The sequence below is a fragment of the Phascolarctos cinereus genome, unplaced genomic scaffold, assembly GCF_003287225.1.
Source record: "Phascolarctos cinereus isolate Bilbo 61053 unplaced genomic scaffold, phaCin_HiC Scaffold_1;HRSCAF=81, whole genome shotgun sequence".
Taxonomy (NCBI): Eukaryota; Metazoa; Chordata; class Mammalia; order Diprotodontia; family Phascolarctidae; genus Phascolarctos; species Phascolarctos cinereus.
Window position 1 is genome coordinate 52,614,216 of NW_027555514.1, and position 25,507 is coordinate 52,639,722.

The following is a 25,507-nucleotide window of genomic DNA, read 5'->3' on the forward strand; positions in this document are numbered from 1 at the left end:
GGATAAGAGGCAAGAATCCAGGTCTTGCTGATTTCAGACCAGTCTTCTATGCATTATTTCATGCCGCCTCTCAAAAGACTGGCTATATAAATACACACACACACACACACACACAAATATATACCTGTTTATATTTACACACGCTAAAATATTAAATTTCCACTATCTTCCTTCTAAGGCAAATTAAGTAGAACTGCTCTTCCTATTTCTACTCATATACCTGTGCAACATGTTGCCTTTCAGTACTTACAAGGCTATCCATAACACTCATTTTTACCTAATTTCATCTGCATAAAAATGCTTGGAGGAAGTGGGTAGGATACAGTAGATCCCGTACTTCCTAGCCCTTGATGTCAAAATTATCACAGTAAAGAGATCATTTTTGTGCAAGTACAAAAATACATATTTAAGATTTGATATATACCTGTCATAAATCCGAATGCTAGCCGGAATGGCACTTATGAACCCCACTAGTTTTTTGTTTGAAGAAACCCTAACTCCACAGTGCCACTGAGGCAGCCAGCCTGGAGGACGAAGAGCCCTAAAATCAGTTCAGAGACAAAGGAAAAGCAAATTAAGGTCTATGGATAGATTTAAAGGAAAAAAAAAAGAGGGGCCTTCCCTCTCAAAATGACAACTCATGTGCACAGCTCCCTGGAATAGCAAATGCAACTTGTTACTCACCATAAGAGGAACTCAGGGGAGTAATCAAACCTGAACATATTGTCATCATCTTCTACATAATTTTCATTTAACAATGTATACAGTTCCTTGAGCTGTGAGCGGAAGACAAAAGATGTGTTACATCTCTACCTTTCAAAGTCAGCTCACAACTGCTTTACTCAGGTAAATTGTTCAAAGTAATAACTGTTTTACTCACTACTTCAGGATTGCTCAAGTCTAAGGTGTCCCATGTGAAACCCTGGGGTAAAGAATATGGTTCTTGACGGATGTTGTCCTTATCTGGTTCAATTGCACCATGCGATGTAACTACTTCATCTGTTTAAAAAAGAGAGAGAAAGAAAAGTTTTCTTTACGGACCATTTTAGCCATTTAAAATTTTGGCCTAACTCTACTTAAAATATTTAATATTCTCCCCCATTAGATTTTAAGCTCCTTCTGAGTAGGGATTGTTTCATTCTTTAGATCTATATCTCCAGTGCCTGGCATGTAGTAAGTACTTAATAAATAATCTGTTGATGAATTGTTTGACCAACTAGTTATGTCTAGCCTGGAGAAGAAAAGATGTGTATATAGGAGTGAAGGAGGATGACAGCAGACACAACATCTATATCCAGATATTTGAAGGACTATCATATGTAAGAGGGATCAGACTTGCTTGTCTCCAAAGGGCACAAAGAATAACGTATAGGATTTTGTAGAAGCAGATTTAGGGTTGCTTTAACTAAAACATCAACAACAAAATTCCAACAATTAGAACTTTACTCAAGTGTTTACTAGAGGGTTGACTCCTTGAAGACAGGGCCTACCTTTTGTTGTTTTTTTGTATCCCCTGCACTTAGCACAGTACCTGGCACATAGCAGGCACTTAATAAATGTTTACTGATCATATGAACTGGTGGTATAATAGAGAAGATTCCTGTTCATATATGGTTTACTCTAGATGACCTCTGAGGCCCCTTACAACTATGTGATTTTATGATTAAGTGAACTCATAGTCTATTGAAATGTCAAAACCTACCATTAGGGAGCAGGTTTAGTAGCTCCTCAAATTTCATCCCAGGAAAATGCTCTGAAGCACTGTAACTGGTAATGCATGCCTGATATGAGATACCCAAAAAAGATTCTGACTTCCCATACTGCACTTTGGAAATGTGTCTTAAGAGATATAGCTCTATCCTCCATTAACTTAAAATGCCAAACATTACAACTATTATGAAGATTATCTCCCTTGTCATAACAAGGAAACATCAGATTGAGCACACCAGCTATACTTTCAGGCTCAAAACACACTGTCACCTGGCTATCAGATAAGAGAAGGCAAAGCTTATTTGTATGGCTTGTGCTCAGCAGTGGAGAAGGAGCAATACAAAAGTGATGTCTCCAAATCATCATGGCATACATTGTCTGCACACAGTGCCAGACTGAGTCTGGGTCTCTTGGCATCATCAGAGAATATGAGTCTGGGTCTCTCAGCAGCAGAGAATATCTTTCCCTAGGTAAAGTTATACATGTGTAATTCACAGGATTTAGAGCCAGAAGGGACCCGTGGAATTAAAATTTTTCCCGCCTCTCCACTTGATCTCCTCATGTAATGCTGGTGAGGAGGGGCTGGAGAGGTCAGCTCTTGTTGCTTCTACCTTTCTCATTCTCATCATCACAGCTTGATTTGAACTCTTACTGAACCTTTACCTTTGTTATTCCCCATCAACACAATACCCAGGCTCCAGAAGTGATTGCAATTGGATGATAAAGCTTTGACTGGCTGCTGGGCATCTCCAGCCCATACCCCTGAGCTCTGGTATTAAAAATTCCTCATTATCGTGTGTGTGTGTGTGTGTGTGTGTGTGTTAGGGATATACCTGTGGATTGCTATCGTAAGTCATCTCCTTTGGGACACAGCAGCCAGAGGCAACCCCACTCCTGTGTTACAAAAGTTTGAATCATACTTGACAGCCATGAATTAAACTGGCTACCTTTCCCTCCTGCCACCCTTATTCCCATCCCCAAAAAGCAGACCACATGCCAAATGAGGGACTCTGTTGACTTGAGCCAGCTGAGCCTAAAGCCATTATATTTCTATCCCCCAGAATGGCTTCAAATAGCCTAGTTGGTCCAATCTCTTGGGTTAGTCTCAGTGGTTCTAGAGGCTCCAGTACCACCTTAGGATTAGTGCCAAGTAGTGAGTGACCTAAATTTATACAAGAAGTTCCAAGGGAGCTAGGTATCTTCTGGGCAATACTGTCTTCACTATTAAGCAGAACCTTGGTGACTGACATGGTACCAAATGCAGCAAGCCAAATAGTGGTCAGCTAAAACCAACAGATTTAGACCAGAAAGGATGCCAGAACAAGAAAAAAAAGCTATCCTAATAAAGACTCAACTTTAGGTCAGTGTAATTTAATACTACCTGGAGAGGTGAAGGAGGGGGTTACCTTCTAGAATCTTCAAGAAAAAATGCAAGCAGATGGACCAATTCAAGCTGTTTAAAAATATTTTTGAAATCAGTCAGTTATCTTGGAATTATTTCCCATCATAGAATTACAGAGTTGGAAGGGACCTCAGTGACTACTGCCCAAGTCATACCTGAAAAATGCCCCCTGACAAAAGGTAGTCTTCCTGTCTCTGCTTGAAGACCTCTCCCCCAGTGCTGGGGAGCCCACTATGTCTGATAGAAACCCACTCTACTTCTATGCAGTTCCAATTGTAGAAAATTTTTCCTGACCTCAGGCCTAAATGTGCCTCTTTGGGACTTCTACCTGTTGCTCCAGTTCTGCTTTCTGGTGAAAAGGGAACAGTTTTGATCCTCCTTCTGTCCTTTCAAAGACTTAAAGGCAACTGGTAGATATGTCCATTCTGAGTCTTCTCTTCTCCAAGCTAAAGCTCCCCAGTTCTTTCACCAGGTCTTCATAAGGCATGGATTTTTTTTTTTACTATTTTAAATGCCCCCCAAGTTTTCAGTGTCCTTTTTAAAATGCGGCACTTAGAACTTAACACAGTACTCAAGGTGTGGTCTGATCTGGGTGGAGTACAGCAGGACCATCACTTCGCTATTCCTGGAAGTTAATATATTTTTTAATGCAATCAAAGATTACATTAGCTGTGGGGACTGTCATATCGCACACTGCTGACATACTGAGCTTGCAACCCACTAAACCCCACAGATCTTTTTCACATAAGTTGCCTTCCCTTCTAGGATGCCAACCAGACTAAGCATTTCATTCATCCCCAAACCTCTGCAACTCCCATAGTGACAACTAAAACAAAAGCAGCTCATTTATATTGTTGAAAAAACTCTTGCCTCACAAGGAGCTTATGAGGTGCCAAGAATGCACAAGCGCACACAGAACAAGCATCTAATGAACTCTACCAAATGAATCAGAGAGAGGCAGTTTTTCTTTTTTCATTTACACCATGATATTTCAGGACTATGGACACTTCTTCCTGACTGTATCACGATAAATTCTCTGAGGCTAAGTTACTATTACTGTAGCTCTCTTCTTTCCTCTTAAATCCTATGTCTCAACTCTAATGAACTCCCTTTCCACCTGGTTCAGCCACACACCAGCAGTGTCATACTTTAGACTTCAGTGTTCTCAACTTTTGGGCAACGAGGTGACACAGTGGATAGAGCTCCAGGCCTGGAGTCAAGGAAGACTCATCTTCCTGAGTTCAAATCCAGCCTCTGACACTTCCTAGCTATGTGATCCTGAGCAAAGTCATTTTAACCCTCTTTGCCTCAGTTTTCTCATCTGTCAAATGAGCTGGAGAAGGAAATGGCAAACCACTCCAGTATCTTTGCCAAGAAAACTCCAAATGGAGTCATGGAGAGTTAGACATGACTGAAAAATGGCTTAACAGAAATCCTGAATTTCAAAATTATCTCTAGTCACAACTTCCCATCATTTCACCTCTCCCACTTAGACTAAACTTATTCCACCTCTATTTAAAAAAAAAAACAAACCCCAAACCAAAAACAACACACAGCTTTGATGCTATTGTATTTTTAAAACCATCACCATTTCCCTTACCTCCAAATCCCCCTCATAAAAATTTGCAACACCCTCAAAAGATTTAGCGCTACTAGGGCTACACTGGTAGTCATCTAGTTCAATCTCTCATTTTCCAGTTGAGGAAACTAAGGCCCAGAGAAACGAAGTGACTGCCCAAAGTCTTTGCTAACCTTAAAAACATCACCTACAGCAAATGCTTTCCCTTCCTCATCAGTAGCTTTTCAACCCTTTGCACACTGTCTTCTGCCTTCACTACTCATTCTAAATATCTCCCTCAAAATCTGACCAGTCACCTAATCAGTAGCCACCTTTTTTCACTCCTACAACTGTCTATCCACTCTGTGGAACAGAATATTTTTGACCACACTCTCCCTTGGCTACCTTCTGACTACTCTTTTATTGCATTCTCATCTTCTTCCTGCCTCCTAAGGAGAGGTGTTCTCCAAGGCCTTGTTCTTGACAGTCTTCTTTCTCCCTCTGCTCTCTCCCTTGGTAATTTAATCAACCTTGATTTCAGTGACTACCACTATATAGATAACGCCTCATTTTCTATCATTGGTGCTGAGTTCATGTTTGAATTTCACACCCACATCTGTAGCTGATACATCTCTACAGACACCTCTAGCTGATATTTTATAAGAACCTCAAATTCAACCTGGCCACACTCTTTGGACTGTTCTGCCAGTAACACCATTCACCCAAGCTTCCATGTTTGAAATCTTCCATACTTGCCTCTCTATTACTTTATATGTTCACAAGTTACCAAGTTTCAACAATGTACTTTGCTTCACTACCTTTCCTTTCTAAATATCCTAACAAATAGTCACCTCCACTCTCCCCTTTCTCCAACCTATCATTTCCTCTGATTTGAAACTAATCTTTGAGCACAGATCTGGATCTCTGCTGCAGAGAGCACAACTCTGATGAGCTGGCTACACTGTTCGAATGCCAAATGTATGCTTGCCAAAAAGACTTTTATGGAGAGCTCACACAGGACAAGCACTCACGTGGTGGTCAGAAAAAGTGATACAATGATACTCTCAAGGTCTCTCTTATGAACTCTGCAATTTTGCAACATGGAACAGGACTGCCCAGCATAGTGTGCCCTCAGGGAAGGTGCTGTGCTCTATGAGCAAAGCAGAATTCAAGTAGTTCAAAAGAAACATGAGATGGGCGAATTTCAAGAATCCACTTCCGATGTTCACATGGACTATTTGTGTCTGACCTGTAGTAGAGCCTTCCAAACTTGTATTGGTCTGATCAGCCACAGTTAGACACACTGAAACTTGACTTTAACATAGTGATCTCATTTTGGTCCTCTTTGAGAATGAAAGACAACCACCAACCAGACTAATGTTTAAGATCAGATCTGGATCCTAGATTTGGAGCTTGAAGGGACCTTAGAGGTCATCATCATATCACTGTTCAAAAATCTGAATTGGCTCCTTATTACTCATTAAATGAAATTCAAACTCCTTTGCCTAGCATTCAAGTCTCTCTACAATATAACATCAGGCTGTATTTCCAGCCTCTCATATTACTCCCTTCCATGTACTCTTCCAGCCAAAGTGAACTACTCAGTCCCCCAAACATAACCAGTGCTTTCCCATCTGCATAGCTGTTACCTGTGATGTGCTATCCCCTCTTTGTGATGTGCTATCCCCTCTTTGCCTTTAGAATTTCTATCAAATTCAGATGCTACTTTTGTCATGAGGCCTTCCTTAATTCTTGTGGCTAACATCTTTCTTATTGGATCTCACATGGCATTATATTTTGTATCTCTCTGATGAACTTATCATGCAACACTATGTAATATAGGTATCTATGTAGTATCTTACCCCCCACCAGACTTATGAGCTCCACAAAGGCAGAGACTTTGTCGTAGCTAAATTTTGTCTCTCCTCTAGTGCCTAGCCCAATGGACTGCACATAGTTGGCATTTAATAAATGCTGGTTTAAAAAAACAAATGAAACAGTTGTACATTTGGATAAAAAGTATTACAGTACAAAAATGAATGTCTGTTACAAGAAATTTCGCAAGTCACATGGCTGAAATAAATGCTAACTATCTTAGCTTTACTTTTATTTAAGAAGAAAAACAACTTACGAAGCTTGGGTACAGGTTGTGTATCCCAAAACTGATATTTCCGTTTGTTAGCATCATCAATACTCTTGGCGGGGCCCTGACATGCAGAGAGAAGTTCCATCGCCCTTTGAATATCCTGAAGCTTCTGCATTGGAATGGCCGGATTCTGTGTAGACAAAAACACAGAGAAGCAATGAGTTCAGTGTGACAGGCACAAATGTATCCATTTATACTTCTAAAGATGGCATCTACCAGATGAAATGTACCTTACCTTTTAAGAGCACAAATCTACTGAGTGAATTCTGTATTTTAATGTGTTAGTTTTATTTACAATTGGCATATAAGCTGACATTAGCAGTTCCAGAATTTTGAATTCAACAATGACAATAAGCTATTTAATAAGCCTATGCAAATCAGCCTACTTTCTATTTCAGTTTGCTACTCATTTGCAAATTGGAAATATATATTGGGAGAAGTAAAAAAGGATTACTGTGGGAAAAGATACCATAACATTACAGTCTGTCAACCACTCCTGGTTCAGCAACTTGCAAAAGCAGTGTATCGGGGGTGAGAGATGAGGAGAGTGTGTATTCTGTTGAAAGCAACAGAAAGTATAAATCAACCAGCATTTCTTCTTTTTAAAAATATTTATTTATTTTTAGGTTTCAGCATTCACTTCCATAAGACTTTGGATTCCAAATTTCCTCCCCCTCCTTTCCCTCCCCCCATCCCAAGATGGTAAATATATATATACATATATTTTTTTTAACATATTTTCATATTAGTCATGTTGTAAAGAAGAATTAGAATCAATGGGAGGAATCACAAAAAAGAAGAAACAAAAAAAAAAGAGAGAGAGAGCGCAAATAGTATGCTTCAATCTGCAATCAGACTCCATAGTTCTTTCTCTGGATGTGGACTGTATTTTCCATCATGAGTCTTTTGGAGTTGTCTTACATCCTTGCATTGCCAAGGTCTATCAAAGTTAGTCACAGCACAATTCAAACAGCATTTCTTAAGAGCTTACCAGCTATCAGACATTGTGTTAGGAACTGGGGATATAAAGACAAAAAAGAAATAGTACCTGCCCTCAGGAAGCTTACATTCTATAGGGCAAAACACCACATACCCACATAAGGTTAGGGAGGAAAGATACTGGCAGTTGAGGGTATCAGGAATAGTTTCCTGTAGAAAGTGTTCCCAATACTTCAGTCTTGAAGAAAATAAAGGTTTCGTATTAGGCACAGAGAGGAGGAAATGTATTCTAGGCATAGAGAAATGGCTGTAAGCAACTGATGGCCATGATTCTCTTGTTTTCATCTTTATGTCCTTGGCATATGTGCTATATTTTAGCATTGTGTGTTGCTTAGTAAATTAATTATACTGAAACATGGCAGCTGGGTTAAAGTTTTGTTCAACTTGAAAGTGGAAGAAAAATATGAATAATTCTAAACTGATCGGGGGACTTTTTTTGTTTTTGTTTTTGTACCATGGGACTCTTTTGAGAGTCTGGGGAAGCCCAGGGAGATTCCTTCTCAGAAAAATGCTTTTAAATGCATAAAATAAAATACGTAGATTATAAAGGTAACTAATTATATCATTATTTTAAAAAAGAACTCACATACCCCAAATTAAGATCCCCTGTTCTAGACTAAGTAAGCTTCTTTATTACAACCTTAAAAGCAACTGGATATAACTTTTTTTTTTAAAAAGTCCTACTTGCTTATTCTTTTCCAGGGCTATAATTGGTAAATGTGTAACAACTAGCTCTCCAGTAAAAAACTGTGCACAACACACTTTTATTAACATTTTCTCCATCACTTTTTAAAGTAAAGCCAATCTATAAAACAATAAATCAAGCCCTAATCTTCAGTGTTTGCCAATTTCTGAACTGTAAATGCTCACACTGAAAATTCTGTTATCTCACCTGAATCTAACCTCCCTATTTCTCTCCAAAGAAACTCTCTAACAGCCAGAAAGTCAAGTAATTCCTTTCATATAAAGATCTTCCACAACTATCTCCTCCTCCCCCACTCCCAAAACACTGGGAAACATTCTTCCTTGCCAATCTAAAGCAAAATATACACCAAGTTTCAAAGTTCCTTAGTCTGAAAACATTCTCCATTGTTTTTTAAGTGTTTTCAAATTATGGTTAAAAAGAAAAAAATACTCCATTTCTCTGAGTTTAGATGCCACTAATCCTTGCTGAGCTCTATTCTAGAAGGTGTTAGAGGATAAAAACATTCCAATGTGTATGAGTGCCAATACTCCATAAATATCATACCTAGGAAGGGGTGGGAGCATTTATAAAGTTTGGGAATGAGCAACTTTAGATTTTTATGTTTGGATTTTTTTATTTCTAGTTAAGCAACTTTATTTATAAACTAGAGATGCCTTTGGTTCAATCTGACACACTGCACTTAATGAATTTTACTTAAAATGGACCAGCTGAAGTCACTGAGTTTCTTGGGGATTCTTGCTTATAAAATGACCCAAGACCACCCAGTACTAATTCTAACTGGAGTCTGGTCAAAAGCTAAACACTCCTATTTTTATCTCACAGCTCAGTTTGGAGATTATTGTTGCTTTTGTAAGATGCCTGTTTTATACTTTGATTAATGAGATCATATTCACAAGGGCCACATCTTACATATGCTAACTGAACAAATTATTTCAGCTCAAATAATATATTATGGCTTCCAATTACTTCTTTAGTATGAGGTCTTTGCTGAGCTTCATGCAAAAAGGTGACTTTTTAAACCATACAAAATGTTCAACCCACTGCAACACAATTTATGAGCTAGAAAAGAGTCAGGCCCACTTCAACAAAGCATGTCTAGGTAACACATCTGTCACTTTATCTTAAATGGAGCACTACCCAGCCTCATAAAGCGTACAGTGCTACTGCTCTGCATTTGTCTTGCCGCCATCTTGTTTGCCCCTGACTGGTGAAGTAAAACTCCCTTAAGCAAAATCTATCAAAGCTGTACTATTCTGAAATAAGTAAGAATCAACATCTTTGTCCCAAGAGTTGCTAATAATATCACAACTCTATAACAGAAGGCTGTTGGAAATTTATAATTTACCTTTAATTTAGTTCTATCATGTTGACTGACAAAAATTCACTAAACAAAAATTTATCATTCAAGAAACAAAATGCCATGTGTGCCCTGATCCTCACTGTCCAAAACATTTCTCAAGGTAGAATTCTAAGTTGAGTACAGGATTTAGATTGGTCAAGGAAGGTGGCAATAAGAATGACACATTAACGGGCAGCTAGGTGGTGCAGTGGATGGAGCACCAGCCCTGAACTCAGGAGGACCTGAGTTCAAATCCAGCCTCAGAAACAAAACATTCAGTAGCTATATGACCCTAGGCAAGTGACTTAATCCCACTGCCTAGCCAAAAAAAAAAAGTGTGAAATGTTTAGGACACACTCTTAAACCTATCCATCTTCCAATAGCACAAAAGCACTACCCAGGGGGGAAGTAATTACATTGTAAGCCGGGCATATGATCACCCCAGTTGTGATTTGCCAGATACTGTATTCTACTCTGTTACAGGCACCATGGCACAGTGGATAGAGAACTGGCCTCAAGGCAAGCTGACCTGGGTTCAAGTCTAGCTCACAAGGTGTATGGGCACTGTGACCCTAGCCAAGTCACTTTAAACCCCTTAGTGCTCTAGGAAACTCTCTAAGATGGATTCTTAAACCATTTTTTGTGTGTGTCACAGACACTCAGAACGGTGTTCTTAAATGCATAAAATGTATAGTACTATAAAGGAAACCAATTATATTGAAATAAAAATGTATTTTTTTCTCCACTCAAATCTTCTTATAGACTCCCTGTAATTTATCCACAGAACTCTTGGAGGTCCATTGACCTAAGGTTAAGAACCTTTGCTCTTAAGACTAGAAGTTGTCCATGACAAAACAGGAAAATGATAAATGTTGGAGAAGATGTGGGAAAATTGGAACACTAATACATTGTTGGTGGAGTTGTGAAATGATCCAACCATTTTGGAGAACAATTTGGAACTATGCCCAAAGGGCTACAAAAATGTGCATACCCTTGGATCCAGCAATAGCACTTCTAGGGCTATATCCCAAAGAGATCAAACAAATGGGAAAAGGACCCACATATACAAAAATATTCATAGCAGCTCTTTCTGTGGTGGCAAAGAATTGGAAATTGAGAGGATGCCCATCAATTGGGGAATGGCTGAGCAAGTTGTGGTATATGATTGTAATGGAATACTATTGTGCTATAAGAAATGATGAACAGGCTGACTTCAGAAAAACCTGGAAAGACTTGTATGGACTGAGGCCGAGTGAAGTGAGCAGAACCAAAAGGACTTTGTACACAATAACAGCCACGTCATGCGATGACTAACATTGTTAGACTGAACCCTTCTCAGCAGTACAAGGATCTAGGACATCTTCAGAGGTCTCGGGATGGAAAATGCTGTCCACATCCAAAGAAAGAACTACGGAGGTCAAATTGCTATCACTTATTTTTACCTTCTGTTGAGTTTTGTTTCATCTTTCTGATGGTTCCTCCTATTGGTTTTAATTTTTACTTACAACTTCGCTAATGTGAAAATATGTTTAATAGGAATGTAAATATAAAGCCTATATCAGATTGTGTGCCGTCCTGGAGAGGGTCAGGGGGAGGAAGGGGAAAAAAAACCTTCAACTCAAAAGCATATGGAAGTGATTGTTGATAAATCAAAATAAATTAATAAAATTAAAAAGAAAAAGACTAGAAGTTGTCTAGAAACTGCCAATCTCCACTGGTAGAGGGAGTTAACACTTGGGAGTTCCCTACAGTAATGAAATCACAGGTTGAGTCTATTCCTAGAAGGCAAGTAATTCACCATAACAGTATAAAGTTTATCCACTGGTGCCTATGAAGATTTCCCAGAATCAACTTAATAATACTCATCATTTTCTAAACTGAATCTGGAGGAGGTAGTAATTATTGCTGATATTTCTACGGAGGCTTAAAGACTGACAGACTGACATGGTTCTTTATAAATACTGTCTCACTCACGTTTCACCGCAGCCCTCTGAAGCAGGTTATGTAGCTAGTGAGGATTCAAATCCAGGTCTCGTCTCCCCCCAAGTTCACCACTGTCTACTACTCTAGAAGTAGCCCAGAATCGTGGAGCTGAGGGACGAGTGCATGTGTTCCAGAATCATACAACCTCCAGAAGCAAGAGCTACTATATGTCCATTTGTAACAGTGGAGAAGAGAAATGAACTTCCCTGAGAGTGGAAACCTGTAGCAAACGGCTCATTAATGTATTTTCAGCCAAATCAATCTGGAAGGAAGGAGACTTCAGAGGTGACCTAGTTCAACCCTCTTATTTAGAATGTCAGCCTGAGATTTAAAACCCATTGCTTAGATTAGGAGATTGAGGTCCAAAGAGGGGGAATGATTAAAATACATAGGTATACTAAGTGTCAGAGGAAGAATCTAAGTCTTCTGACTCCATATTGGAAGGAACAGATTAGGGGTGGCAGAAGGTTTCCAAGTGAGAGCCATAAATCTGAAGGATTGTGCAATGGGTAATTGAGTAAAATCCCAAAGCCCAAGGACATGATCTTTGGTGGCCAACAAAGGAAAGGCCATTTTTTTTTTTGGCCAGGATCACTGTTGGTAGGCTGAGGGTGAAAGAGATGCATATAGGTCTCTTGAAGACAGGAAGCCCAAGAAAAAAACATCATGGAAAGCCCTAGAAAAGGGTTATCCTAAGATCATAAGATTTAGAACTGAAAGCCAATCAGTCAACAAGCATTCATTGAGTGCTTACTATGTGCCAAACCCGGGCTAAGTTCTGGGGACACAAAGAAAGGTAAGTACAAAGGCCTTGCCTTCAGAGAGCCCATATTCTAGTGGAAGAGACAATATGCACACAACTCTGTATATACAAGATACGTACATGTAAATGGAGAGCAATCTTTGAAGACATGTTAAAGGAAAGGGACCTCAGAGGCAAGTTAGTCCAACGCCCTCACTTTACACATAAGGAAACCGAGGTCCAGAGAAGTTAGGTGTATTGCCCAAGGTTGCAAACCATGAGGTGGAGACGATTTGAACCTAAGTCTTTTGACTCCAAATCTAGCGCTCTTTCCCCTGCCCTCCCTGTTACGGAGGGCTTGGACACCTGAAGACATGGACTAGGGAAGCAAATTCTACAAGTACTGAGATGCAGAAAAGATCTTTGCACACCTGAATCCTGCATTGGCAAGCAATCTAGCAATTCCATTTGAGAGTTACAACAGAAAGCCATGAACTGCCCTCGTTTCGTCCTTTATAACCTTGTTGGGCTCTCACTGCTGCTCAGCCAATCTTTTCATTTAACTCTCTGTGACACCCTATGATGCACCCCAGAGCAGTTATTCTACAAAATTTTTCTTTCTTAAAGCCCTCAGACTCAATCTCACTTCCCATATGCATGGCAGACAAAACTGCCTTCCATGATGCTGAGAAAATCCAAGCTTTCCAACATGAGTTTTTTTAACCTATCACAATGTCTCTGAATCTGTATCCACACTTTTCTCTCCTATCACAGAATCACAGATGTCATGCTACCAGTGACTCAGCAGCCACCCAGGCCAAATCCCTGATTTTACAGATGAGAAAATTGAGGCCCAAGTGACCTATCTAAGGGAGGAAGTAAACTAACATTTATGAAGTGTGTACTATGTACTAGGCACTGTACTAAGTGATTCGGATACAAATACAAGCAAAGAGAAAGCTAGGCCCTGCCCTCTAGGAGCTTTGGTACTCAACGTACAAAAAGGGAGCGAAAAAGCAGGGATTTGGGGGCAGATGTAGAAAGGCAGAGTTTTGAAGTCTGAAAGTCAGGATCATCATCAAGAAGGGAATGAGGGCCAGCCACCCTGGACCCCCCACAAAACAGGCCTTCGTGAAGTACTCACCAATATGAGAGGGAAGCTGGTCTGGCAGAGGGATAGTCCAAGGGGAGAAGGCCCCAGGAGTAGTTGGATGTAAGTAAGCAAGGAAGCACCATGTGCCAAGGGAACTTCTCAGATGGGACACCAGCTGAGGTATCATTGTGAAGTCCAGAAGTTGGGATCAGAGCCAGGAGGAGAATGACAGGCAAAGACAAAGGTCACAGAATCATAGCCACAGTGCTGGAAGGGACCTCAGAGGCCAGTCAGTTCAACTCCCACCTTTTACAAGTGGGGAAACTGAGGCTCAGTGAGCTTAAGTGACTTGGCAAAGGTCACACAGGTATTAAATGTCAAAAGGCAGGATATAAAACCAATTCCTGACCTCCTCATGCCTTTTCCCATTGCCTTCAAGGAAAAAATTTCTTTATGGCAATGGAGAGAAAGATGAACTTGAAATGATGAGCCTGACATCAAAGGGCTGGAGTTAGAATCCTGACCCTGCCACTCACTACTTGTGGGATGTTAGGCAAATCACTTGACTTCTTTCAGACTAAGACTCCTCACCTAAAACATGAGGGGTTGGACTAGATGACTTCTAAAGTCCCTTCTACTCAGCTTCTATGACCCTATGAACCTGTTTCCTCATGCCTCCACCAAGCACTCGAAAGTGACTCCTCAGTAACTCCAAGTCCTTATTTGTAATGTGGAGACCTGCTGCAGGTCCTTTTTCATAGTACAGAACACAGGCCTCATCTCCTTACAACGAAAGCCATCTAAGAACAATATTCACAAGACCCGGCTGAGGACTCACTTAAGCATTAACAAAATCATTTCTATTTTTCTTGCCCTATATGTGCTCCTCTTTAATCCTGAAATTTTGGGTAATGTGATTTGACCTATGTGATGCGAACAGACTATTTATTGCCAGGGTTCTCTGTGGCAGCACCAGGACAGTATCCTTCATGACCCAGTTTTCCTGAGGCACTTGTCCACAAGCCATGGCAGCTGCAGTCTCTCCCGGCATGTGCATTCTGGGTACAGCCCTCTGCTCTTCACCAGACATCTGGCTGACACCAGCAATGAAGGCTTCTTCAGTGGCAACACCAGGGTAGTTTTCCACTTTGGAAGATTTAAAGGCTGGACACTGACAAATGGTCTGTTTCATGATGGGTGTGGATTTACCCCTGGCCGCGCCTGCCAAAATCTGCTGCCAGACGGGGATGTGCTTATTCAGGTAATTTGACAAGCATCCAGAAAAATTAAAGTGGAACTATCTTCTAAACTAAAAATAATTAAAAGATTAACCCTTAAAAATAAAACCAAAGACTTTCAAGCTATAACACTGAGACTTTCTTTCTTCTGAAAAATATTAACTTACAGAATTCTTTTTAAAAAGCCTTAAAGGAGAATACAAAGGCAGTGTGTGTGTGTGTGTGTGTGTGTTTGTATTTAATTCTTCAGGTCTGGATCCATTATTTCATTGGGATAGAGATCTCTTACACTACATATACACATACATACGTACATATATACAGACAGACAGATTAAGTATAGAAAACTTAGACAGATTAAGTATAGAAAACTTCTTCCACAGTTAGATGGTCAGCTCTTCTGTAACTTGGAGTCTCAGAGAGTTGCCCAGAGCACTGAGAGGTCAAATGACTTGTCTTTGGTCACATGGCTAGTAGTGACAGGTCAAGACTTGAGCCCAGCTGAGAGGCAGCATGGCAGAGTGGAGAGAGTGCTGAACTCTAGCCAGGTCAGGAAGACCTGCATTCAAATCCTGTCTCAGACGCTTACTAACTGTGTGACCCTGAACAAGCTGCCTCGGTCTTAGTCTTCAGCTAGAAAACAGATAATAATAGCACCTGTCACCAAGGGTTGTTGTGAGAAACAAATGATCGTTCTGCAGATCTTAAAGTACAATATTTATCAGTTGATGCAGATGTGCTAGGCATTGTGTTAGGCAATGAGGACCCAAAGACACAAATGAAACAGTCTCTAAGTAGCTTACAGTCGTGTGTGTACACGTATGTGTGCATGTGATAAATATGTGTGTATATATGTACGTATATGTTATGCTGTGGACTAATATTAATGTATGGAATGGCAGCCCACACATATATAAACATATATGTGTACAAGTATATTATATACATATGCATATTTGTATAATAACTTTTGCTGTTGTTCAGTCGTTTTTTAGTCATGTCCAATTCTTTTGTCACTCCATTTAGGGTCTTCTTGGTAAAGATCCTGGAATGGTTTGCCATTTCCTTCTCCAGCTCAGCTTACAGATGAAGAAACTGAGGCAAACAGGGTTAAGTGACTTGCCCAGGGTCCACACAGCTAGTAAGTGACCGAGGCTAGATTTGAACTCAGGAAGATGAGTCTTCCTGACTCCAGGTCCAGCACTCTGTGCCATCTAGTTGCTTGTATCTACAGTTGAGCTATTATTCCTGATTCCAAGATTGCCCTATGTCCACTACTCTATGCTGCCTTTCACAGATGTACACGTACTTATGTTATGTAGGTGTCCGAGACCATTAAGACTCCTCCACTTAACCACTACCATTCAACATGTGGCCATGACAAAAGCCCTAAACTAGGCTTCTGATTCTTCTCAGTTGTCAGGCAGCAAAAGTCACTGTCCTTGGAGAGTGAAAACCTCAAGAGTTAAAATAAATCAAAGCCCTTACTTTGGAAGGCTGTTGAATTTTAATCTCCTGGGAATCAGATGCTGAATCTGATTTTGTGCCTCCAGAATTCGGTTTCTCCTTTTTTCTCTTCTGTTTCTTCTTTTTCTTTTTGGCTCCTAAATCCCCTCCAGGACTTCTGTTGGAAAAGTCAAAGAAGATGAAATGAGAAAAGCCATTACTGTAAAAGCCTGAAGGGCATGAAATTAAACATTGAGGAAAAACTGTAAGTTCTAACTGTGGAAACTGAGGTTAGGAAGTAAGAAGAAAATAAAATTCAGCCAGGCTAATAAATTACTGGAAAACAAGCAAAGAGAGATGTATGACAATTCCACATTTACTCTTGCTGACTGATTGTCTGAATGTCATTCTGTGCAATCCGGATATACTATGTCCGTGCATGTTAACCAATTCCAAGCCTTGTTTTTCACTGCTCTACTAACCCAGTTTTTGTCAATTTTTCAAGAGCCTTTTAAGAAGAGGCTCCCATAGAAAGAAATTCCATTAGAAACATCTCTCTTGGGCACAACAAACCACTAATTTTAATGCACTAGAGCTAAAGAAATTAGCTTTCTCTGCTTTTGGAAAAAGAAAATAAAATTTCTGATAAAGATTTTCACTTACTAGTTTAATAATAATGATTTTTTAAACTTTTAATGGCAAGAACCATGTTAACTATACAGAGTCTTACATGTTTGATGCTCTAAAAGTAAAGGAAAGCAGGGGGGGGAAATCCAAAAGGAGTTTAAATTTTCCTTCTATGTGGCCTTACACTTCTGCAAAATTCCCAAAAGATGCATTAAAAGTCTGGGAGAAATTTTCATTGGGTTATTATATAACCATCCTACATTAAACACCAGCTGTGCCACTGGATCTGATATTTTCTAGGGTGGGAATGTGGTAAACTCTATTTTCCAGGGTTTAAAAAGACTATAGTGAGTGAAGTAAGTTAAGTGACACAACAGACTCTCATCATAATACAACTTGTTATTAAGGGAATTTGGAGAGAACGTGGGCCAAATCATGTGAACCCAAAACATGAAATTATAAACGCTTTAAGAGAAAAACTTGGCCTCTCATACGGCCTGAGTTCAAATCCTTCTTTTGCTAGTTGTTAGCTTGGGCAAATCACTTAACCTCTCTGGGTCTCAGTTTTCTCCTCTATAAAATAAGTAGGTTGGACTCAGTGACTTCCTAAGTCTCTTCAGTTCTTACTCAGTGATTTTATGAATCAAATAGTCAACAAGCTTTTACCAAGTGCCTATCACGTGCAACATACACATTAATTGCTGGGGATACAAAGATAAACAAGAAAATATCCCTGCCCTCAAGGAGCTACATTCAGTGACTAGAAGGGGGAGCCATATTAGCTCCATGCCTTCATGCATACTTCCTCTAGGGGCTCTTAGGCATTTGTAATTCATGGGATAAAACAACAGAATTTCAGTGTTCAAAACTCAAGATTCATTCCTATGTAAATTCAAAACTATGGAGACCAGGAAGGTACCTGTCATGTTTTATTTCTGGACGTAATTTAGTAGAACTGATTCTTACTGTAAGGTGAGTGTAAAAGGACATGAGAAAAATGACATTTCTTGTGTTATCTTTTTTTTTTAAAGTAATAGCTTCCTCTACTGTGATAAAAGCCTAAGCAGAGTAGACCCACATAGACTTGGTCCTAATCCTACCCTAAAGTAGAAATCAATGATGGTTTGAGAAGCATTAAGTAAGGCTTTGAGCCATTAGGACTCTATTTATCAAACTACCTCTCCCAGGACACTGAATGATAGATACCCTAGAGTCCTAAAAATATTCTTGCCTTATTGAAAGGGCATCATTCACCCAGGGAAAACTGCACAAGGCTTTAGACCACCATGGCCAGATGTGAATTGGCTTGTGCAGTTTTCCCTGGATGAATACTAACACTAATCACTTCAAATACCTGACTGGCAGATGGATTTAAACAGCCATCCCACCCACTCCATCCAGAACTGAGTTTCCATTGGAAACAGGACTTTTCCATGTGTTGGGGTTTGGGAGCATGAGTATATATAGGAATCTTCACAGCATCTCCATCTGACCCCTTGTCTTTCCACTCAGGAAGCTACCATCTGAGTTCAAGCCTTCATCACCTCTCACTTAAGTTAGTACAACAGCCTCCAAATGGCTCTCTATGCCTAGAGCATCTCTTTTCCTCCAACCCAGCTGGCATCCTTTGGCCAAAAGGCATTTTCTCAAGCACAGGTAGAACCATCTAACTGCTCTACTCAGTCAACTCCAACGACTTCCTCGTGTCTCCAGGATAAAATATAAAATCCTGTTTGACTTGGAAAGCCCTTTATAACTTGCCCCAGCCTTATTAGACATTACTTTCCCTCCCTGAAATATGAGCAAGCCATGCTGATCTTTCTGTTCCTCACACATGACACATCCCTCATCTTTTTCTGTGCCTTCACCATCCCGCATACATGACACTACATCCTTCTCACCTCTGCACTGCAGAGCCCCTCTCTACTTTTAAGGCACAGCTATAGCACCTCCTTTTCTACAAAACCTTCCCTTATCCCCTCAACTGCTAGGGCTCTCCTGAAGCTCTCTATGTATGTGACAACGTTAGGTAATGTGGGGACCACAGAAGACCATCAAGACAAGCATCTCTGCCCTGAACTAAAGAGGACTACGTTTTAACCCAGCATAACCCCTGTCCCCATCATTTGACAGTCACCTTCTAACTGCCAACAGCTCTAGCTCTTCCCTATGGCAAAATGAAGAGGCCGGATTTACACAACATAGTCCCCAAATCTTCAAAAATCCTGTAATTAGGCATGGAGTGGCTGGAGAGAAGAAAGCCTAGTGGGCTGTCTACAAATTCAAAGAGTAGGCACAAATCATTCTCTGTACAAGGCTGTGTGTGCTAGGGGGCAACAAGGTGGTACATTGGATAGAGCACCAGCCCTGGAGGCAGGAGGTCCTGAGTTCAAATCCAGCCTCAGATACATAACACTAGCTGTGTGACTGTGGGTGAGTCACTTAGCCATAATTGCCTCACAAAATAAACAAACAAACAAACAAAAACCAAGGCTATATGCTAGGCACATATGTGCCAGCCTCCACTTTAAGGAGTCTACAATGTAATAGATTATAAGCAGGCGGCCCTCACCTTCTGGATACGCTTGACATGGAAAACAGGAAGCACTTCAAGTTGTGGCAGAGGTCTAACAAATGAGCTAGTATGTCTGTTTTGTTTTGGAGTGGCAACTAACAGAGAGAAGTCAGTAGAGCCAGAAAGCCAATTTATACAATAATAACAACATTGCAAAGACAAATAATTTTGAAAGACTTAAGATTTCTGACCAATGCAATGACCAGCCATGACTCCAGAGGATGGAAGATGAAGCATGTTGCCCATCTCCTAATGGAGACGTATGTGATGGGCTCAAGCTGCAGAGTAAGACATGTATTTTTGAACATGAACAATATGGGAATGGTTTTTTTTTGCTTGACTATGCCTATTGGTTGCAGGTATTTGTTTTCTTTTAAATGAAGGTGGGGTAAGAGGGAAAAGAAAACAAATATTTGCCAACTGAAAAATAAATTAAAATATAAAATGAAGTATAAATATTTCCAGTGCTAAGATGACAGAGTGAGGAAGGAACCCTTTGAAGTCCTCCCAAATTCCCCTCCAGACAACTAGAGAACCACCTCAGAATTGGTCTAGGAGCAGGGAAGCAGCACTGGGATGGGAGAGGAGTAAGGTCCAAGAGCAGCAGCAGCTGGCCTCACAGCAGGGGGCCTGCAGCAAGGCTCCAAGCCTGGGGCAATTCACCAGGGAGGCCCCACCCTCCTACAAACCAGCATCCCCCTAGACAAGACAGCAGTCTGTGCAGCACAACAAGGCCCCATTCCCACAACTCCATCACCCTTCTTAGCACTAGCCACCAGCAAGGCCTTGTCCTCATTGCTGACCAGTAGTGAAGCCCTGCCCAGGGGCTAGCTAACATCAAGACCCCACCCCTGGGGCCTGCCAGCAGAGACCTGTCAAAATAGCCACCCAGCAGCAGGGCCCTCCCCCTGGGGCAGGCCAGCAACAAGATCCCTCCTCCAGGACCAGCCACCAGAAAGATTCTGTTACCATAGCCACCCAGCAGCAGGGCCCTCCCCCTGGGGCGGGCCAGCAACAAGATCCCTCCTCCAGGACCAGCCACCAGAAAGATTCTGTTACCATAGCCACCCAGCAGCAGGGCCCTCCCCCTGGGGCAGGCCAGCAACAAGATCCCTCCTCCAGGACCAGTCACCAGAAAGATTCTGTTACCATAGCCACCCAGCAGCAGGGCCCTCCCCCTGGGGCAGGCCAGCAACAAGATCCCTCCTCCAGGACCAGTCACCAGAAAGATTCTGTTACCATAGCCACCCAGCAGCAGGGCCCTCCCCCTGGGGCAGGCCAGCAACAAGATCCCTCCTCCAGGACCAGCCACCAGAAAGATTCTGTTACCATAGCCACCCAGCAGCAGGGCCCTCCCCCTGGGGCGGGCCAGCAACAAGATCCCTCCTCCAGGACCAGCCACCAGAAAGATTCTGTTACCATAGCCACCCAGCAGCAGGGCCCTCCCCCTGGGGCGGGCCAGCAACAAGATCCCTCCTCCAGGACCAGCCACCAGAAAGATTCTGTTACCATAGCCACCCAGCAGCAGGGCCCTCCCCCTGGGGCGGGCCAGCAACAAGATCCCTCCTCCAGGACCAGCCACCAGAAAGATTCTGTTACCATAGCCACCCAGCAGCAGGGCCCTCCCCCTGGGGCGGGCCAGCAACAAGATCCCTCCTCCAGGACCAGCCACCAGCAAGATTCTGTTACCATAGCCACCCAGTAGCAGGGTCCTCCCCCTGGGGCAGGCCAGCAGCTAATCCAGGGGAGATGAAAAGGGAGGCTCCACTCCCTAGTGCAAGTCAGAATGGAAGTCTACCCTCCAGTGAAAGCCAGCAGTAACACCCTGAGCCCAGCACAATAAGATTGGGACAGTGCAGAACCGCAACCCAACTCTCACATTAAAACACTACGTCACCATAAAAGGGGGGGGGGCAGAAAAAATGAGCAAAAAACAAAACAAAAACAAAAAAACTTGACAATAAACTCAGAAGAGGATACTAGTGTCAAAATAGCTACATGTGAAGCCTCAAAGAAAAATGTAATTTGGTCTCTGGCCCAAAAAGAATCCATATAAGAGCTTAAAAAGGATTTTTTAAAGCAAATTAGAGAAGTAGAAGAAAAACTGGGAAGAGAGTAATGCAAGAGAATCATTTAAAAAGAGTCACTACCATGGGAAAAGATATTTAAAAATTTACCTGGGAAAATAACTCCCTAAAAATAAAACTGGCAAAATGGAAATGGAAGTCCAAAAGCTTACTGAAGAAAACAATTTCCTAAAAATCAGAATTGAGCAAGTAGAAGCTAATGACTCTATTAGACATCAAGATACAATAAAACAAAATTTTTAAAAATAGAAAACATGAAATTGTAAAAAAACCCTGACCTGAAAAATAGATCCAGGAGGGACAATATAAGCATCATTGGACTACCTGAAAGTCATTTAAAAAAAAAAAAGGCCTGGACAACATCTTTCAAGAAATTGTCAAAGAAAACTGCCCTGATATATTAGAATCAGGGGAAAGAATCTACCAGTAACTGCCTGAAAGAAAGAGAGCCCAAAATGAAAACTCCCAGGAACATCATAGCCAAATTCCAGAGCTCACAAATCAAGGAAAAAGTACTGCAAGCAGCCAAAAAGAATCAATTTAAATACCGTGGAGCTACAATCAGGATTACATAGGATTTGGCAGCTTCCACATTAAAGAACTGCAGAGCTTGGAATATGATATACCGGAAGGCAAAGGAGTTAGGATTACAACCAAGAATCACCTACCCAGCAAAATTGAATATAATCCTGGGGGGGGGGGGAATGGACATTTAATGAAAGAGAGGACTTTCAAGCATTTCTAATTAAAAGACCAGAGCTCAATTAAAAATTTGGCCCCCAAATAAAAGACTCAAGGGCAACATAAAAAGGCAAAAAAGAAATAAGAAAGAAAACATAATAAATTCAATAAGGTAAACTGCTTATATTTCTGTATGTCAAGATAATATTTATAACTTAAGAACTTTATTATATAAGAGGAATTAGACGTAGTATACATAGACAGAGGGTGTGAATATAAGGTGACTTTGAAGGGATGATACAAAAAAAAAAATAAAGGTGTGAGAAAGAAAATTGCACTGGAAGAAGGGGGGAGATTAAATGGGGTACATTATCCCATATAAAAGAGGCCTGAAAGAGCTATTATAATGGAGGGGAAGATGAGGAATGGGGGTGGGCAAGGCTGAAACCTTAGTGTCATCAAAACTGGTTCAAAAAGGGAACAACATACACACTGAGCTGGATACAGAAATCTGTCTTACTCTATAAGGAAGTAAAAAGGGACAGGGACAATAGAAGGGGGACTGCTAAAACAGAGGGTAGATTGTGGAAGGCAGCGATCAGAAGTAAAACACTTGTGAGGAAGGAAAAGGTGAGTGGTAAGACAGAGAGCGGTAAGGGGAAAATAGCATGGAAATACAGTTAGTTATCATAACTATAAATGTGAATGGGATACAAATCACCCATAAAACAGAAGCAGACAGCAAAATACATTAAAAACCAGAATCCTACAATAAGTTGTTTACAAGAAACACACATGAAGCAGAGAAATATACACAAGATAAGGGTAAGGGGATGGAACAGAATTTATTATGCTTAAAAGCTGAAGCAAAGAAAGCAGGGGCTGCAATCATGATCTCAGAAAAAGCAAAAGCAAAAATAGATTTAATTAAAAGAGATAAGGAAGGAAACTGTATCTTGCTGAAAGGTACCATAGACAATGAGGTCATATCAATACTAAACACATATATACCAAATGGTATAGCATCTAAATTTCTGAAGGAGAAGTTGAACAAGTTACAGGAGGAAATAGATAATAAAACTATACTAGTGGAGGACCTCAGCTTTACCCTCTCAGAACTAGAAACAAGAAAGAAGTTAAGGAGGTAAATAAAATTCTGGAAAAAGTTCGATATGATAGATCTCTGAGAAAACTGAATGGGAACAGAAAGAAATACTGCCTCAACTGTATATGAAACCAAAAAGACCTTGCAACCAATTGCAGAAAAGCAGAAATAGCAAACATATGCTTTTCAGATCATAATGCAATGAAAATTACACTCAATAACAAACAATAGAAAGATTAAACATTAATTGGAAGTTAAATAATCTAATCCTAAAAAATAAGTAGATCAAAGAACAAATCATAGATTTATAATTTCATTAAGAAAAACAAGACAACCTATGAGATGCTGCCAAAGCAGTACTTAGGGGAAAATTTATATCTCTAATTGCTTACATCAATAAATAGAGAAAAAGCAGTTCAATGAATTGGGCATGCAACTAAAAAAAACCAGAATAAAAAATCACCAATTAAACACCAAATTGGAAATCCTGAAAAATCAAAGGAGAGATTAAAACCAAGTTACTAGTATCAAAAATGAAAGGGGTAACTTCACCACCAATGAAGAGGATATTAAGACAACTGTTTGGAGCTATTTTGCCCAAGTATATGCCAATAAATTTCACAATCTAAATGAAATGGATGAATAGCTACAAAAATGCAAATAACCTGGGGCAGCTAGGTGGCACAGAGTATCAGCCCTGGAGTCAGGAGGACCCGAGTTCATATTCAGCCTCAGATACTTGACACTTACTAGCTGTGTGTCCCTGAGCAAGTCACTTAACCCTGACTGCCTCACCAAAAAGCAAAAAGAAAACCCAAATTAACAAAAGAAAAAATAAAATACTTAAATAACCCAATCTTTAAGAAATTGAACAAGCCATCAATGAACTTCCTAAGAAAAGATCCCCAGGAACAGATAGACAAGTGAATTCTACCAAACATTCAAAGAAAAATTAATCCCAATACTATATAAACTATTTGGAAAAGTAGGCAAAGGAATTCAATGAAATTCTTTTTATGACACAAATATGGTGCTGATATCTAAATCAGGAAGACCCAAAACAGAAAGAAAATTTTAGACCAATTTCCCTAACGAATATTGATGCAAAAATTTTAAATAAAATACTAGCAAAGAGATTACAGCAATATGTCACAAGCATTATACACTATGACCAGGTGAGATTTATACCAGAAATGCAGGGCTAGTTCAATGTTGGGAAAACTATCAGCATAATTGATCATATCAATAACAAGACCAACAAAAATCATATGATTATCTCAATAGATGCAGAAAAAGCCTTTGACAAAATATAGCACCCAATCCTATTAAAAACACTAGAGAACATAGGAATAAATGGAGCTTACCTTAAAATGGTAAGTAATATTTATCTAAAAACATCAGTAAGCATTAGATAAACTAAAAGCCTTCCCAATACAATCAGAGGTGAAGCAATGATGCCCATTATCACCTCTATGATTCAACATGGTACTAGAAATGTTAGCTATAGCAATAAGAGAAGAAAAAGAAATTAAAGGAATTAGAATTGACAGTAAGAAAAAAACTATCACTTTTTGCATATTATACTTAGAAAATCTTAGAGAATCAACAGAAAAATTACTTGAAATTATTAACAACTTTAATACAGTTGCAGGATACAAAATAAACCCATGTAAATCACCAGCATTTCTATATATTAGCAACAAAGTCCAGCAGCAAGAGATAGAAGGAGAAATTCCATTTAAAAAAACTGTAGACAGTGTAAAATTGTTGGGAGTCTACCTGCCAAGACAAACTCAGGAGCTATATGAACACAACTATAAAACACTTTTCACACAAATAAAGTCAGATCTAAATAACTGGAAAAATATTAATTACTCATGGGGAAGCTGAGCCAATATAATAAAAATGACAATTCTACCAAAATTAACCTATTTATTTGTTTGTTTGTTTGTTTTTGGCTAGGCAATGGGGTTAAGTGACTTGCCCAGGGTCACACAGCTAGTAAGTGTTATGTGTCTGAGGCCGCATTTGAAGTCAGGTCCTCCTGAATCCAGGGCTGGTGCTCTATCC

At 40.2% G+C, this 25,507-nt stretch overlaps 1 protein-coding gene across 4 annotated transcripts in view; it reads right to left on the reverse strand.

The window, feature by feature from the left end:
• NMT2 (N-myristoyltransferase 2) overlaps positions 1 to 25,507 on the reverse strand; it is an 89,147-nt gene that overhangs the window by 39,035 nt on the left and 24,605 nt on the right. For 3 of the 4 annotated variants that reach the window (XM_020987496.2, XM_020987497.2, XM_020987499.2), the window contains exons 2-6: positions 16,405 to 16,540; positions 6,802 to 6,946; positions 881 to 999; positions 685 to 776; positions 425 to 541 (exon numbers count right to left, since the gene is read on the reverse strand). In XM_020987496.2, the coding sequence (XP_020843155.1) occupies positions 425 to 541; positions 685 to 776; positions 881 to 999; positions 6,802 to 6,946; positions 16,405 to 16,540 (609 nt within the window). Of the gene's footprint in view, positions 1 to 424; positions 542 to 684; positions 777 to 880; positions 1,000 to 6,801; positions 6,947 to 16,404; positions 16,541 to 20,533; positions 20,602 to 25,507 lie in introns of those variants that run through there. The other variant, XM_078151917.1, reaches the window with a different exon arrangement.